General features: G+C 47.8%; 1 protein-coding gene across 1 annotated transcript in view; it reads right to left on the bottom strand.

Moving 5' to 3' along the window:
* The window catches only part of GPR39 (G protein-coupled receptor 39), a 232,180-nt gene extending 220,837 nt beyond the window's left edge, over positions 1-11,343 (bottom strand). The window contains exon 1 of the mRNA XM_065881074.1: positions 10,488-11,343. Coding sequence (XP_065737146.1) covers positions 10,488-11,343 — 856 coding nt within the window. The remainder of the gene's footprint in view (positions 1-10,487) is intronic.
* Between the last annotated feature and the right edge of the window lie 3,748 nt (positions 11,344-15,091).

Here is a 15,091-nt window from a genome sequence, read left to right as displayed (position 1 = left end):
TAATGAGAAAAACTCCAGGCCCAAGAAGGAGAACAGGCTACTTCTACACAAGTTTTCTTCACCCTCTGGAAAGCAAACTTCCCTTGCCTCCCCTGTCGAGACAAACTTGAAAAACAGTGACAACACATCAGCTGTCCTCTAAATATACAAAATATGTAGCTGTCAGTTCAACGTGATAGTTCATCCTTCAGAACTGTGGCACATAGAAAGTCGACCCATAAATTTCCCAGAAAGCTTTGTTTCTGCTGAGTAGATCAAGTCTTCCAAAGAGTAATAATATGTAAAGCCAGAGACCAAATGAGTTTGCTTCTACCCCAATATCCTGTGTGTAGTGTTGTACTTCTAAGGTAAGCTGGATTTTTTTCCCTTTCACTAGAGAAAGAAGACGGCTTTTCTCTACAAATTCAATGAACCTTATCCCCCAACTGGGCCTGAGTCCCACGTATGCATGCCTTTGGTTTCCAGTATGATGCTGCAGCCTCCTGACCCCCGTCTGTCAGATCCTGGTACCACCACTGCTGTCCAGCTACCCAGCCACCCTTGAGATGTGTAAAGCAGCCTGATGAGATGTCCGGCAGGCTCCTGGCTGGCCAGAATGGCTCTTACACACAGTTAAGTGCAAACAGGAAATTTTGTCAAGTTTCTCAGTTGGCAGAAACCCTAAACATCGGAAAATGGTAACGTTTGTTAGCCTGAGACATTTCTCGAACTCAGACTTGCTTTCAGCACTGGGGTTGGCTCCCACTGTCCACCCCCGCTTTTTCCACTTGAAGCTAAATGATGAAGAATGTAAGCGCTCTGCTCCAGTGCGAAGGCTCTAGAAAGCAGCAAAGCTGCCCAGACATTCACTGATTCACCCAACTTTCGTTCAGCACTTTCTAAGTGCCAGGCTCTGAGGAAAAAGAGCTACCCAAAGCATGATAATTAAAAGATGAATCTACCACAGTCCTCCTCTTTTGACAACCAAGGTACCCATGGGTTCAAAATTCCAGCTGATGGGACTCAAACCTGCAAATTTTGAATTCCCCAAATAAGAGTCTAAAAGTCCAGAGAAACTCCCATGGTGCCCTGGATCATGGTAAATTTCCTAATCACTGAGCCTTAGCAGGTGTTCAATAAATGGTGGGTGAATCCAGGAATGGCTGGGCCATGGGTACAGGTCTTAGAAGGCGGGACTTTTCACAGAGAAGCTTCTAGAGATTAGGTTTGGAAGATATAACTAAGGCAGGACATGTGTCTACCTTGGAGCCCCTTATCAGCGTTCAGGGAATGTATCCGTTTTCTACTGTTACATAACAACATCTATCTATTAGCTCACATTTCTGTAGATCAGAACTCCAGACCCGGCATGGCTGAGATCTCTGCTCAGGGTCTCACGGTATCAGCCAGGCTGAATTCTTTTCTGAAGGTTCTGGGGGGAAATCCACCTCTCAGCTCATTCAGATTCCCATTTCTTTCCCAGCGCTCAGCTCCTAGGGACCACCTACATTCCCCGCCAGTGACCCCTCCAGATCTCCAAAGCCAGCAATGGAGAATGTCTTTTACCTCCCACCCCTCTTGTGATTTGAATCTCTGAGGTCCCCTGTCTCTGACTTCTAGACCCAGATTTAAAAGGTCTCGTGACATGATTCAGCCCATGCAGAAAACCTCCCTATTTTAAGGTCAACTGATTCGGGAACTTAATTACTTCTGCAAAATCCCTTCAGGGCAAGACCTTGATTAGTGTTTGATTGAATAAGTGGGAGCAGATGTATGTACACCAGGGCTCCAGAAGTCCAGGAGCCATCTCAGATTTCTGCCTACCACAGGGAAGGGGAGGAAAGGCAGGTAGAGGTGAAGGGATTTCCTGAGGATCACAATTTGTGCGGTCTCCTTCCTACCCAAGCGCAGCACCACTGTCAGGGAATTTCAATCCCAGCACCTAGTAAGCAGTTCACAGCCACTGCGCCCCCAGCCCCGTAGGGTAGTTGGAAGAACTATGAGTGTGCATGGTGCCTGATCTCAGGAAGCCCCAAGAATAGCTGGGAGAGGGCCTTCCCTGGTGGTCCAGTGGTTGGGAATGCACCTTCCAATGCAGGGGACAGGGTTTCGATCCCTGGTCGGGGAACTAGGATCCCACACGCGGTGGGGCAACTAAGCCCGTGTGCCACAACTACTGAGCTCACATGCCTCAAACACAGAGCCCACACGCCACAACTAGAGGAGCCTGCGCACCGCAACGAAGGGCCCGCAACTAAGATAGATCCGACGCAGCCAAAAATAAAATAAATAAAGCAATTCCTTTAAAAAAAAAAAGAAGGGCTTCCCTGGTGGAGCAGTGGTTGAGGGTCCGCCTGCCGGTGCAGGGGACACGGGTTTGTGCCCCGTTCCGGGAAGATCCCACATGCCGCGGAGCAGCTGGGCCCGTGAGCCATGGCCTCTGAGCCTGCGCGTCAACGGGAGAGGCCACAACAGTAAGAGGCCCGCATACCACAAAAAAAAAAAAAGAGAGAAAACTGAAAACAATACCCTTAGACAAGGCAGTACGTTCCTTTTTGCTTCCGTGGGGTGACAAGCCTTCTGGTTAAGACTTGAGGGAGAGGGCTGCAAGTGAGTGTAATTTAAGGGGGAAATGAAAACATATTGGTTGAATATTTTCAAAACACTGCCCCCACTGCATCCTCTTTCCATCACCCTGAGGACACCCCTGTCAACAAGTGGTGAGAGGGCCTGCTAAGAAATAATTTTTCGAGTTCTCATTCCATTATCATCCAGTTAAACAAGAGTTTAACAAGCACTGTTCAACACCACCTTAATCACTTGCATTTCAGGGTTACTTCTGGCAGGTACATACAGTGAAAGTTGCTATTCAGGGGCTGATGAACACAGACTGTTCCCTGGCTCAGGGGAGATAAAAATCTCAAATGTCGGGCTTCCCTGGTGGCGCAGTGGTTGAGAGTCCGCCTGCCGATGCAGGGGACATGGGTTCGTGCCCCGTTCCAGGAAGATCCCACATGCCGCGGAGCGGCTGGGACCGTGAGCCATGGCCGCTGGGCCTGCGTGTCCGGAGCCTGTGCTCCGCAACGGGAGAGGCCACAACAGTGAGAGGCCCGCATACTGCAAAAAAAAAAAAAAAAAAAAAATCTCAAATGTCCTCCACCATGGCTTGACTTTTCAGAGGCCTGGAAGAATCAGATCCCTTTCAAGAGAGCATCTTTAGGTTTGGACTAATCAGAAAAATTCTGAGGAATGATACTTCTAGAGGAATGCACACCCAAGGGAAAACAGAGCATCATCCCCCAATCCCAAGCTCAGGCGTGCTCAGGTATCTATTCAGTCAACAAAATTTCACTGAGCATCTGCTGTGTGCCAGCCCCTACGGTAGGATGAAGAACGGTGGCGAGTGAGATTAAGAATAGCTCCTGCCCTCAAGGAATCAGAAGGAAGGCGGACATCAATCAAATGATTTCACCCTTAAATGTAAAATTATTGTAACTGGGAGTCTTGTTTCAAGGGAGGTTAAATTAAGTCAGGGAGGATGGGCCATGCTTCCCAAGGGAGATCTGAAGGTGCTCGCTTGGTGAAGGTGCTGGTGGGGTCAGGTAGAGCATGGAGTGAGGCAGCAAAGCATTTCAGGCAGAGAAAACAACGCATGCCGAGACCAGGTGGTAAGAGAGAGCCTGGCCATGGTCTACTGAAGGCAGAGAAATTAAGGAATGTTATAGATTGAACTGTGCTCCCCAAATTCATATGGTGAAGCCCTAACCCCCGATGTGACAGTATCTGGAGACAGGGCCTTTTGGGAGGTGACTGAGGTTAAATGAGGTCAGAAGGGCAGGGCTCTAAGCTCATTGGACTGGCTTCCTTATAACAAAAAGAAGAGATAAAGAGATCTCCCTGGTGGCGCAGTGGTTAAGAATCCGCCTGCCAACGCAGGAGACACGGGTTCGAGCCCTGGTCTGGGAGGATCCCACATGCCGTGGAGCAACTTAGCCCGTGCGCCACAGCTACTGAGCCTGCGCTCTAGAGCCTGCGAGCCACGACTACTGAGCCCACGCGCCACAACTACTGAAGCCCGTGCGCCTAGAGGCCGTGCTCTGCAACAAGAGAAGCCACTGCTGTGAGAAGCCCGCGCACCACAACGAAGAGTAGCCCCCGCTCAGCGCTACTAGAGAAAGCCTGCGTACAGCAACAAAGACCCAACACAGCCAAAAATAAAAATAAATAAATTTATTAAAAAAAAAGAGATCTCCCTCTCTGTGCACACAGAGCAAGGGCCACGTGAGGACTCACTAAGAAGGCTGCTATTCGCAAACCAAAGAAGCCTCACCAGAAACCATCCCTGGCATCTCCCGGATCTCAGATTTCTAGCTTCCAGAACTGTGAGAAAATAAACGACTGCTGTTTAAGCCCCACTATCTGTGGTATTTTGTCATGGCAGCTCCGGCAGACTAACACAATGGGAGAACTGCACCCGATGCAGTTGGAGGGGCAGCCGACCACGAGGTCCTTCTGTTAAGGATTTTGATCCTTGACCTAAGAGCCATGGGAAGCCATTAACAGAATTGAACTGGATGGGCCTGAGAATGGGGGCATCAATGGGATCCCAGCAGCTGCAGCACAAAGAGCCCAGGCGAGGGGAGATGCAGACATTCCTCCAGTGATGCCATGTCCAATCAAGGTCCCTCAAAGGAGAAAAGGGGCTCCAGGAGCTCAAGCTCTTTTGACTGTCCCTACAAAGGAAGGTGCTATCAGCGAGCAGGGCCCAGGTAAGGCTGAACACGTCTATTTACAAGAACTGACAGCAGCGATGGTAACCAGTCTTTTCTTCAGCGCTCAGCACGCAGCCAAGGAGTAGAGGTGGAGAGTCAGGTGGGTTGTCGCAGGGTTGCAGACCAGCAGGGGAGCTGGGCAGAAGGAAAAGGTGGAGAGAGGTGACAGTGTGATCCAAGTGGTGGGTCAGAGGACCTTGTCTAGTGGGGCAGGACGGGGCTCCTTGACACCCAATTCAATATGCTTCCACTGTGCTGTCTCTACACGCAAATGGCTTTTATTCTGAGTGGTTTTACCATTAATAAGCTGAATGCATTGCTCGATGAAGGCTTCTGCTGTCTTATTACACTTTGGCAGCCCCCATGAGGCATGCAACTAAGACAGACGAACAGGCTTGCTAATGAATGGGAACTGGCATTCCAATATTCCCTTCCACGGGAACTATGCATCTCTCCAACAGAGAACTGAAATCTTTGAGGCAGCCTGATTATACAAATAAAGCAGCATTATTATATTTGTCTGCGAGGGTGATCACAGGACACTTGCAATTTATGACAGATATCACAAATAGAAAAATAAACATGAAACACCATTTAGTATAGCCACATCCACCCCAGTAAAGGGAGGAGGAGAACAGAGGCAGCAAGCCGAATACTCGAGGCAAAACTTTTGTCCTGAAATAGCCAAACATGTGAGTCAAAATAATCTCTCACTCTAAAAATGTCAGTAATTTAATTCTGGTGATATTTCCTTTAGAGACTGAGTTGGCTTAGCCCTTTACACCACAGAAATAGCCTTTACTAAGAAAATTAATGACACAAACATGATAGTAACACCAGAATTTAAACTAGTCAGGAAAACAGTTATTTAAAAATTCTGTGGGCACTTCAGAGCATTTTAAGGCATTCATTTTCATGTAATCAGTTGATATACACAAGGGTATAGAGATTGACTTTTCAATTAATTATATTTCTGCATATGGCCTGTATGTGGGGTGCAGAATTTCCTGAAGTCAATGAAAGGGAAGCTAGAGAAACACAGGAATCAAATGACAAGCCACTGACAAAGGAAGGTCTGGCCGAATTAAACCAGTTAATCCTGAAACAATGGGAAACTGACAAGGATGATGCTAGGACAGGTACTTCAATGAGGATGAATTAAATAGCAACATATTAAGAGAAGCTCTTGGGAGTAAGCTTTCTTTATAATCTTGCTGTTCTAGAAAATCAAACACAATGGCCATCACAACTATTTTGTCGGAAAAATTACAAGTGAAGCACTTGCTTCATTCTGAAAAGAATTATTATAAGAATTCACATATTAGAAACTATGTTTGATAAAATATAAGACAAATTTCTTTTCATAATTTTCACTTTTGTTTTTCACAATGACATCCCAATAAAACCTCTTTTCATGGGAAATTTTGGACTCCACTTTAAGAAATTAATTTGAAGAGTTTGTTTCAGGTACTGATTGTAAAGAGGAGCCACTGTCAACATCTCAGCTTCCTTTCTCTGTCTCTCCCGTGAACACGTGACTTTGACCTCCCATCTGAGGTCTTAAGACACAGAGGATATGATTCTGATCTCCTCTTTGCTTCTCTCTGGCCCACCCCGCAAATATCCAAATATGCGTCAGCAGTTCAGTTCAGCAGCAGCTCTCAATCTTTTTTCCATCCAAATACACTTGGGACTAAGTCCATATTCAAGATATTCTCCAAGATCAACCCAAGTTGATGTGCAATTCCCATCACTCTCTGCGGCTCCTCCCCTTTCCCTCTGACTCAGGAGAGCAAATCAGAATGCAAAAAAAAAAAGTACCTATTATAGAGTCCTAAGCCTCTATGATGTTTCTTTAATTTCGTAATTTCACAATTATCTGTAATACAATTTTCCACAACTATGGTTGAAAGCCCATCACTACCCTACAGGTCCTTAGGAGGTAGCTGTAACCTAGCCCCAATCACTTTATACTCCTGAAAGTTACAAATTACAACTCTTTGTTTAAACTACACTTGTTCCACTTTGAGTGGGGGACATCTGACAGCAAGCCACATGTGCAACAGACACAGGCACGAGTGTCTGTGGACCTGGGTGCCCCACGCATTGAAAATAACTCCAAGTGAGAGTTCAGAAATATAAGATGGAAGGCCTGGGAAGAAAAGAAAATAAAAAAAGATGGAAGGTCTGGGAAACCCTCTTGAAAGGAAGGCTCATTTTGCGTATTCTCAACATCTAAGGTATAAAGAGACAAATGCACCAGTTCCTTGCCTCCAGAAGAGACAGGAATCCAGACCAGGCAACCTCTGTTCTGGCATGGGACAAGTCATATTAGCCGTGACCGTGCAAAAAGAAATAAGTCTAGTACTGATTTCTCACTGAGCTGACAAGAGGCAAGAAGGGATACTCATGTGTCCAGAAATGTGTACTTTCACATTATTATTGTTTTCTCCTGCAAATTGCTTGAGAGCTAGGAGGTGTCCCCGCATCTCTTTCCCTGGCAGAGTTCCCAATTTGTTTTCATTATTCACCAGCCCAGCCCCTCAGCTATTGTGAGGCATAATAGCAAAAGATGCAGAAAGGAAAATTAATATGTTCTAAATAGACTTCCTCATCTTGGGTAGATTTATGAATTTCCCTTCTGTTATGCAGAAGTTAGCATTTTTAACAATGAGGGGGGAAATTCCTTAATTGTTTTTTTTATTGCCTCCAGAGCTCCAAAGACATCTTGTGCTGTGTTGTCATTTACATTTCACATTAAATGCAAAATGTTTGAAACGAGCAAATATTTGCTTTAATTTGATACATCTGTTAACTCAAGTGCTAAAAAGACAGCTAAATCACTATGTTAAATTCAGCGATTTGTAAACAATTTATATATTCATTTGTTCTGGGTTAAAAATGCCCCAAAGCATAAGTTTTATGAAACAAAGTAAATTGCATTGTATCAATCTGATGGATGCAGGGCATGATTTCTTGCTCTTCACTCCATTAGTTTATTTCCTAACTTGAGTTAATTAGTGAGGCTCCTATTTTTAAAAGCTCTTTGAAATTCACTGGGAGTGGGAACAGTTGCAAGAACTGCTTTGGAAACCTACTGCAGAGGAAATGGGCTAAATAATGCTAAATTCCCCCAAGACATTATCACACATTGAGCACCTGATTGCCATTCAACAATCTATGCTGGGAACACAGTGGGTGATTAATACACAGTTGTTACAAGGAAGTGGAGAGAACTAGAAGGAAAGAATGAGGGCAGCTGAGAGAATAGACTCATTCCAGGTGATTACTAATTGGATGAGATGATCTCCAAGTTCCTATTTGTCTCTACACAAAAGTCTGTGACATTCTGATTTTATGTCTGAATGGAGACATAACTCCAACATGGACAACGACTTCAACTTGGAACAATACCCACTAGGAGAACAGACGTCTATTCAGAGAAATTAAATTTTTTTTAAATAAAGAGATTGGTACAATAGAGAACAAAGATGAATCAATTATTTTTTCCCTTGGTCAAATGCAGTCTTAATTCCTAAATTAAGGTGGGAGATTAAAAAAGTAAATTCATTCATACTAAAGTATTAAATTACTGCCAAAAGTTTAAAATACGCCTAAGGGTATATGGCAGAAAGAAGAACTAGTCTTTCGATAGATGTTCAAGCAAACCCAATGTCCGTTTCTTCCTGGAATATTCTGGGCAGAAGCCAATGGGCGAGAGAGATTGAGTTGGGTTGGGTGACCTTCCTAAGTCCCTAGACAATGTCACCTGCTACAGACGCCTTACTCCAATTTCCAGAAAGGCTGCAACACCTTATCAAAGTTCTGCTTTATTTCATTTTCCTTTCCCCATGAGCCTGTGAAAAAGCCACAGGCAGCCACTCATTTCCCTGCCCTTGTAATGGCAAAGAACAAATCTGACTCCATCTTGGATCTGTTTCTTTTACTTTAACCTTTGTATTCTATTGGTTTTTGCCACAAGAATGTGGCCTACAGCCTGAAATATACAGGATGGCCCACTCTCAAGGCTCTGACCTTTCAAGATATAACATGTTTCCATTCATATAGAGATAAAAAGTTGCAGAACAGAGAATAACATGTCTTGTTGGAGGTTTATAGGAACCTCCTGACCTGACCTACACGGATTCCGGCACCAAGAAGTTTGCAACAAGCAGCCACACCCCCTCCCCCTTAAATATAAAAGAAGTTTGAACTCTAACTCAGGTCAGATGGTTCTTTGGGACACTAGCTCACCATCTTCTCGCTCTGCTGGCTTTCTGAATAAAGTCATTATTCCTGGCCCCAACATGTCGTCTCTCAATTTACTGTCCTGCTGTGCGGCCAGCAGTGTGAACTTGGACTCGGTAACATGCTGAGAACCAAGGTTAGAATCTGGGAGCTGCACTTGAGTGCATTTGAACTAGGTCTTCTCTAAGCCTGAAACTGCTCCTCTATGAAATGGAAATATAAGACAAGAGCACAGCGCCTGATGCAGAGTCGGCATCCCCAAACCACAAACTCCCTCCTGTCATTTCGCACAGACCCAGAGTAAAGTCAGGTCAGTTGTACGGACACACCAGAAGCCAGGGGCATGGCTGGGACAATACCCAGTTCTTTCCATTTCTCTTCAAGTGCCTTCCAATTTTCTTTCCTAACTCCTTGCCCTAGAACCTGTTTCTCAGGTCTCCCACACCAAAACAAACAGCACCATGATTTATTCCTTCTCTGATGCCACACTGGAAAGGAAGCTGGGGAAAAGGGGAAACATTGTCCTAACAGCTCCCCCTTGACTCACACATACCCACAAGGATATCTTTTTCTTTTGTCCGCTAAAAGACATTTTTAAAAACTCTTTGCCCCAGTCCATTTTGTGTGTCTCCATGAAAGCCCACCAGGCCCCTCTTCTGAGGCCTTGGGGGGCTACTAATCATGGGCCCCTTCCTTCCTGGCACACAGGAGGATCTGACTTTAAATATTTGCATCACAAGAAAAGTTTGGAAAACGAAGCGAGTTCTCTGCAAGGGAATTGGTATTTGGGATGATCAATCAAGTCTCGGGAAATCTGTGAAGCCAGATTTTCTGAATCAGACAAAAAACCCAGCCGGTCCAGCCATGTTTCTGTGTTAAGAAACAGATCCACCAGGGCAAACACGCCAGCACTACCTTGGAGAGTGTGTGTCTGAGAGCTCCAGTTTCTTAAGACTTGGGTAGGAAATCACTTTGGGGGAACAGAGTCCCAGCCTGTGTGTGTTCCCGACAGCCTCGTTTCTACAAAGGAGGAGAAAAATGGGAACACGATCTAATTGCCTGAGAAAGGTTCTCCAGGATAAAGATGGGCTAGATAAGGATGCTGCCTTCCATCTTCACAGAACTGGGTCCTTCTCAAAGGACTTTCACCTGTCCCATATTACCTAACCGGACCCTCAGGTTTCTCAGTGTTATCGCCATTTTACCCAAGCTATTTTGTGACTTGGCCAGCCATCGCACAGCTGCCACTGCGGAACATACCCAGCCCTTCTGACTGCTGGGCTAATGCTCTTTTGACCATAACCCAAATCCCCAAAGCAGAGAAAGGAAACACGCAGAGGCTCAGAACCATGCCTCTTCAGCCTCAACGAACTGAGGTTCACGCTCTTAAGGCAAGACTTGAGTTTGGAGGACCGCGGGCGGTGACGGGGGGTACGGGGGGGCGGGGGGTGAGGGCGGCTCCCAGAAGGCCCTCCACCCAGGACTCACTCAGGAAGAGGATGGTCTGCCTCCGGGCGCTCCTGTTCTCCTCGCTCTCCGACTTCCTCACCTGGAGCTGCTGCCCCCGGGCGGCCAGCGTGCCCCGCTTACTCCTCGTGAGCGCCTGCATCATGCTCCAGCACATGAAGGCCACGGAGGCCAGGACCACGAGGTAGATGACGAAGGCGCCGAAGATGCTGGCCTGGAACACGGTCCAGCGGCTGGAGAGGTTGGTACAGATGGACATGTTGGAAATCTCCGGTCGCTCGTGGTGGCGGGTACGGGAGCGGTTGCACGTGAGACCGCGGTGACTGGGCACGTTCGCCAAGGGGTACTCGACTCCCATGGCAAAAAGCAAAGGCAACGCCACCAGGGCGGAGGTGACCCAGACGAAGCCGATCAGCAGCTTCACCTGGCAGGGCCCCGACATGGCCTTATACCGGAAGGGGTGGCAGATGGCGATGTAGCGCTCGAAGCTGAGCGTCAGTACGTGCAACAGCGTGGCGTAGCTGCAGGCCTCGAAGAGGAACGTGTGAAGCTTGCAGGGCACGGTGTAGCTGGGCGTGGTCAGGGGATTCCAGATGATGCTGTAGAACTCCACGGGCATGCCAATGAGGAAGACCAGGATGTCGGAGCAAGCCAGGCTCACCATGTGATCCGTCACCTCCTTCTGCAGGTAGCCCTTCTTCTGCAGCACCTGGGTGACCCGAATGGTGACGCTATTCCCCAGGACGCCCACCACGAAGATGGCCAGGTACACCAGGATGAGGGTGATTTTGATCCAGGAGGCCACCTCGAACCCGGGAACGTGGCTGTGGTCGATGACCTGGGAGCAGTCACTGCCAGGACGGCTGGGCGAAGCCATGAGGAAGGCAGCCAGCCAGGCCGCGGCGTCCAAAGACCTTCTGAACTCCCTTTCTTCCTACCCGCGCGGCCCGAAGTTCTCGGCCGCAACTCACTAGCGTGGGTGCAGGGCTTTTTCGAGCTCACCTGGACAAGGTAACAGGCTTTCGGGTGCTTTCACGGAAACTTCCCGGAGCAGCCCAACCTAGCCGAGGCTGGAGGCGTCCGAGGGTGGGGTTTGGGAGGGGGGGCGTATCTGGGCGAGGCGGGGAGAACGCGGAGGAAGGAGGTTCCAATCTCGCTGCAGCCAGTGAGCCCGCAGCCCCCAGCACGCAGGCCCTTCCCTTCTCTGTCCCCGGCGCTCCGCTCCCGGCTGCCTGGCCCTGGCGCGCCAAACCCACCCACCTGGAGCACCCTCTCCCGAACGGCTGGAGGCGGGGTGGTCAGCGATTAATCATTAACCGCCGCCGCCTGTGCTCCCGGCCGCAGACCCAGCCCAGCGGGGGCGTGCTCAGCTCACAGACATGGTCCCGACACCAGATCTTGGCCCCGGAGCACGGGGCGACGGGTGGCCCCATCTTCCCCGCCGCCCACGCGGCCACCGCCGAGTCAGCGTCGCCGTCCGGTCCTACGCGCATCCCACCGCGTGGAGGCACAGCCGGGGGGCAGCTGCAGTGCGCTCCCGGGCTTAGGCGCGGAAAGACCAAACCGCCCCCTCCTGCCCTGGGGTCCCTTCGAAGGTTTGGGCCACCACGGCCAGTTTGGGGGGCGGGGGACGTCTGGACCCGGGCGCCCGCCTCGGTCGCTGGCCGGTTGGCGGGGCCGCCCTGGCGCAGCCGGCAAGCTTTCGCCTCCTTGGTGCCCTGCCGTCGGGCCCTGGGGTGTTGGCACTGGACGGTTAGGCTGTGCGCTGGCTGGAGCCGCTGCTCCAGGAAGTCGCCCCCAAGCAGGCTACTAGGTCCCCAGAGAAGCCCTGCATTTCCCCAAAGCTTCCCGGGCGTTCTGCGCAGGGCCTGCCTCACCTTCTTGCCGAAGGACCCGAGGAGCGCGGCTCCCTCCTTTCAGTTTCACTCCACAGCTCAGGCCCCTCTCCCGGCGGCAGCGGCAGCGGCAGCGGCAGCGGCGGGAAGTCCTTAATTGGGAACATGTATATGGATGAGGGTGGCACCATCCGCCAGGATGCCCCTGGTGGGAAGCGCGTCCTCCCAGGGAGCTGCGACCAGGACATCAAGGGCAGTAGGAGAGAGTAAACATGGCGATAAGGATCATGACATTTTCACTCTCCTCAGAAGAGGAAAACCTCTAGTGGGCCCATCTTCATCTTCTAATACTAAAATCAGAAGGAACTTTGCCGGGGGAGGCAGGGGGCTGTCCTATGCATTGTAGAATATTTAGCATCTTCATGTCCCACGCTGAATAGTGACAGCCAAAATGTCTCCAGACGTTGCCAACTGTCCTCTGAGGGTGCAAAACTGCCCCAGGTGGAGAACCACTGCCTTGAAGGAAGAAAATGGAACCTCTTCATCTGTTCATCCTGAGGGCGTAGCACAGGTCTGTCCAGAAAAGCATTCTTAAATGATCACAGCCACTGCCCTGTGATGTGATCGTTTTAAAGATGAAAAAACTGAGGTGTCCAGAGGATAAGTGCTTCCCCAAGGCCGTAATAAAGTGAGTGAGGGACTTGAAAACCTAGATCCGTCAAACCCTGAGTATATCCTAACAGGGAAGGAATTCTGGGAACGCAGAAGGTGCTCCGGAGCTGAGTCCAGAACAATACACGTAGAGAAGCGCGGACGGTATTTTCTGAACCCAACCCTGGGCATGTGGTTCGAGGCCCTCAGCGAATGTTTGATTTTGACACTGTCTCAGAGGGAAAAAAAAAAAGGTTGTATGGCCACTGGATCTTTACAGTTAGCACCCTAGGTGGCTATAGCTATTTTTTCTCTCCCTTCTCTGTTAAATTACAAGCTATAAGGCCAAGAAATCTCTTTTCCCTCTCTGACACTACTCCACAGAGCCCTGAATAGTATGTTTGGCCAACCCCCCTTCCCCCCACCGTTTGTGTTATTTGACCTACTTGCTGGCGGAGAAACTCTTAACTCATTGCCTCATTGGTGAACTGTGCTTTAGCTACATGACCTCAATTGCCTTATAGCTACCCCACAAAGCTCACAGGGTAAGCATGGACTCTTGGAGATTTCATAACTACAGATTAGAATCCTGAGTGGACTCCTCGGCAAAAGGCCCTGACTGGTTATTTGCTGTCCCAGAGGGACTGAGAAGAAGGGCTAGGAAGACCCCACCACCACCGCCAGCATACAAACACATCCCTGGCCCTGCCCACTTCTTTCTTCTAAAGAGGAAACAAGCCAGGAACCTCACACGTCTTCCTCAGCCCTGCCACTGATTCTTCCTTCGAAATGCTCCTCTTGGTCATTCTCTGAGCCCCTATTACGTGCCAGGCACTTTCCCATAATTCATTTCTTTCAGTCCTCACAAGGCTGCAAGGTAGACGTTATTACCCCATTATACAGATGAAGAAACTGAGGATAAGGAAAATTAAGTGACCTACAATTAAAGGTTGGGGGCAGGCTTCAAACCCAGGTCTGCCTGGCTCCAAAGCCCTCTCCACTCTGTAAAGCTATCTCTCTGTGCAGGACAAGACTGTGTCAGGCTGATAGCAGCACTCTGGGGAGAGAGATTTTTTTTAAGTCACCAGTTCTGATGCTTCTCGTCTCCTCAGCTGCGGCATGCCAGTCATCCTGCAATGTATTTGATAATTCCAATTTGTTCTGCTCAGACAAGATTTCCATTATTGCCCAATTTCTTTCATCAGATTTTTTTTCTTTCACAAAGTGTGAACAAGGATTACAAATGCATGACCAAATAGTGAGAATCAAGCTCATTAAAATTCGCTCCTTACAGTAGAGACAGAAAAATGCATTTTGAACAAAGGTCCAGGAGAGTGGAATTTCCATTTCGCCTTTGCTTTTCCTAAGACCAATTAAAAAGTGTTTAACGTGCTCTCACTTGTTGATAAAAGACTGGTATAACACCTCGCCTGGCTCGTGTCATCTAGATGTTTTATTAGCATATTGTATGCGGGGAGGAAGGGGGGAAGAAAAGTAATGAAAAGTGAGAGAAAGGAATACTTTAGGTACTCTTTGATATCAGCTCTACTCAAAGGTCATTTTAGTGTCTACACAAATTTATATTCACATTTTACACATTCCAGGTGACCTTTGGGGTCTTCTAGGCTAGTGGCTTTCACACTTTTTTTAAGCACTAATTTTTATAATAAAATCTTACATTGGCACCCAAAGTTAAAAAAAAAACCACATATACACACAAACACACACACTTACATATACATACATATTGTATTTTTGTAAATTTAAATTTATTTTCTATGCTCAAATTCACATTTACTCATTTAAAATCAACAATACCCTAAAAAGTGAATAACGCCTTGTTTACAAAGGTTCATGGTAAAATCATAGTGACTATACTCTAAGCTGTAAAGAGAACTTCAATAACTTTCAAAACTTATAAACAGTGTAGATAACTTTACTTATAATGCAATATAACTAACAAGTCATAACAGAACCAGAAAAGTGAAACATAAAACTCCACCATCTCAAAAGAAAACCAAGACCAAAACTGCAAAGTATCTAGAGAATAATGACCACAAAAAGACGGCCTATCAGAACCTGTAGGAAATAGCTAAAGGAGTTCTCAAAGAAAAATTCAGAGCCCTAAATATTTATTCT

The sequence above is a fragment of the Phocoena phocoena genome, chromosome 7 (assembly GCF_963924675.1).
Source record: "Phocoena phocoena chromosome 7, mPhoPho1.1, whole genome shotgun sequence".
Taxonomy (NCBI): Eukaryota; Metazoa; Chordata; class Mammalia; order Artiodactyla; family Phocoenidae; genus Phocoena; species Phocoena phocoena.
This window is presented reverse-complemented; position numbering and strand designations above follow the sequence as displayed.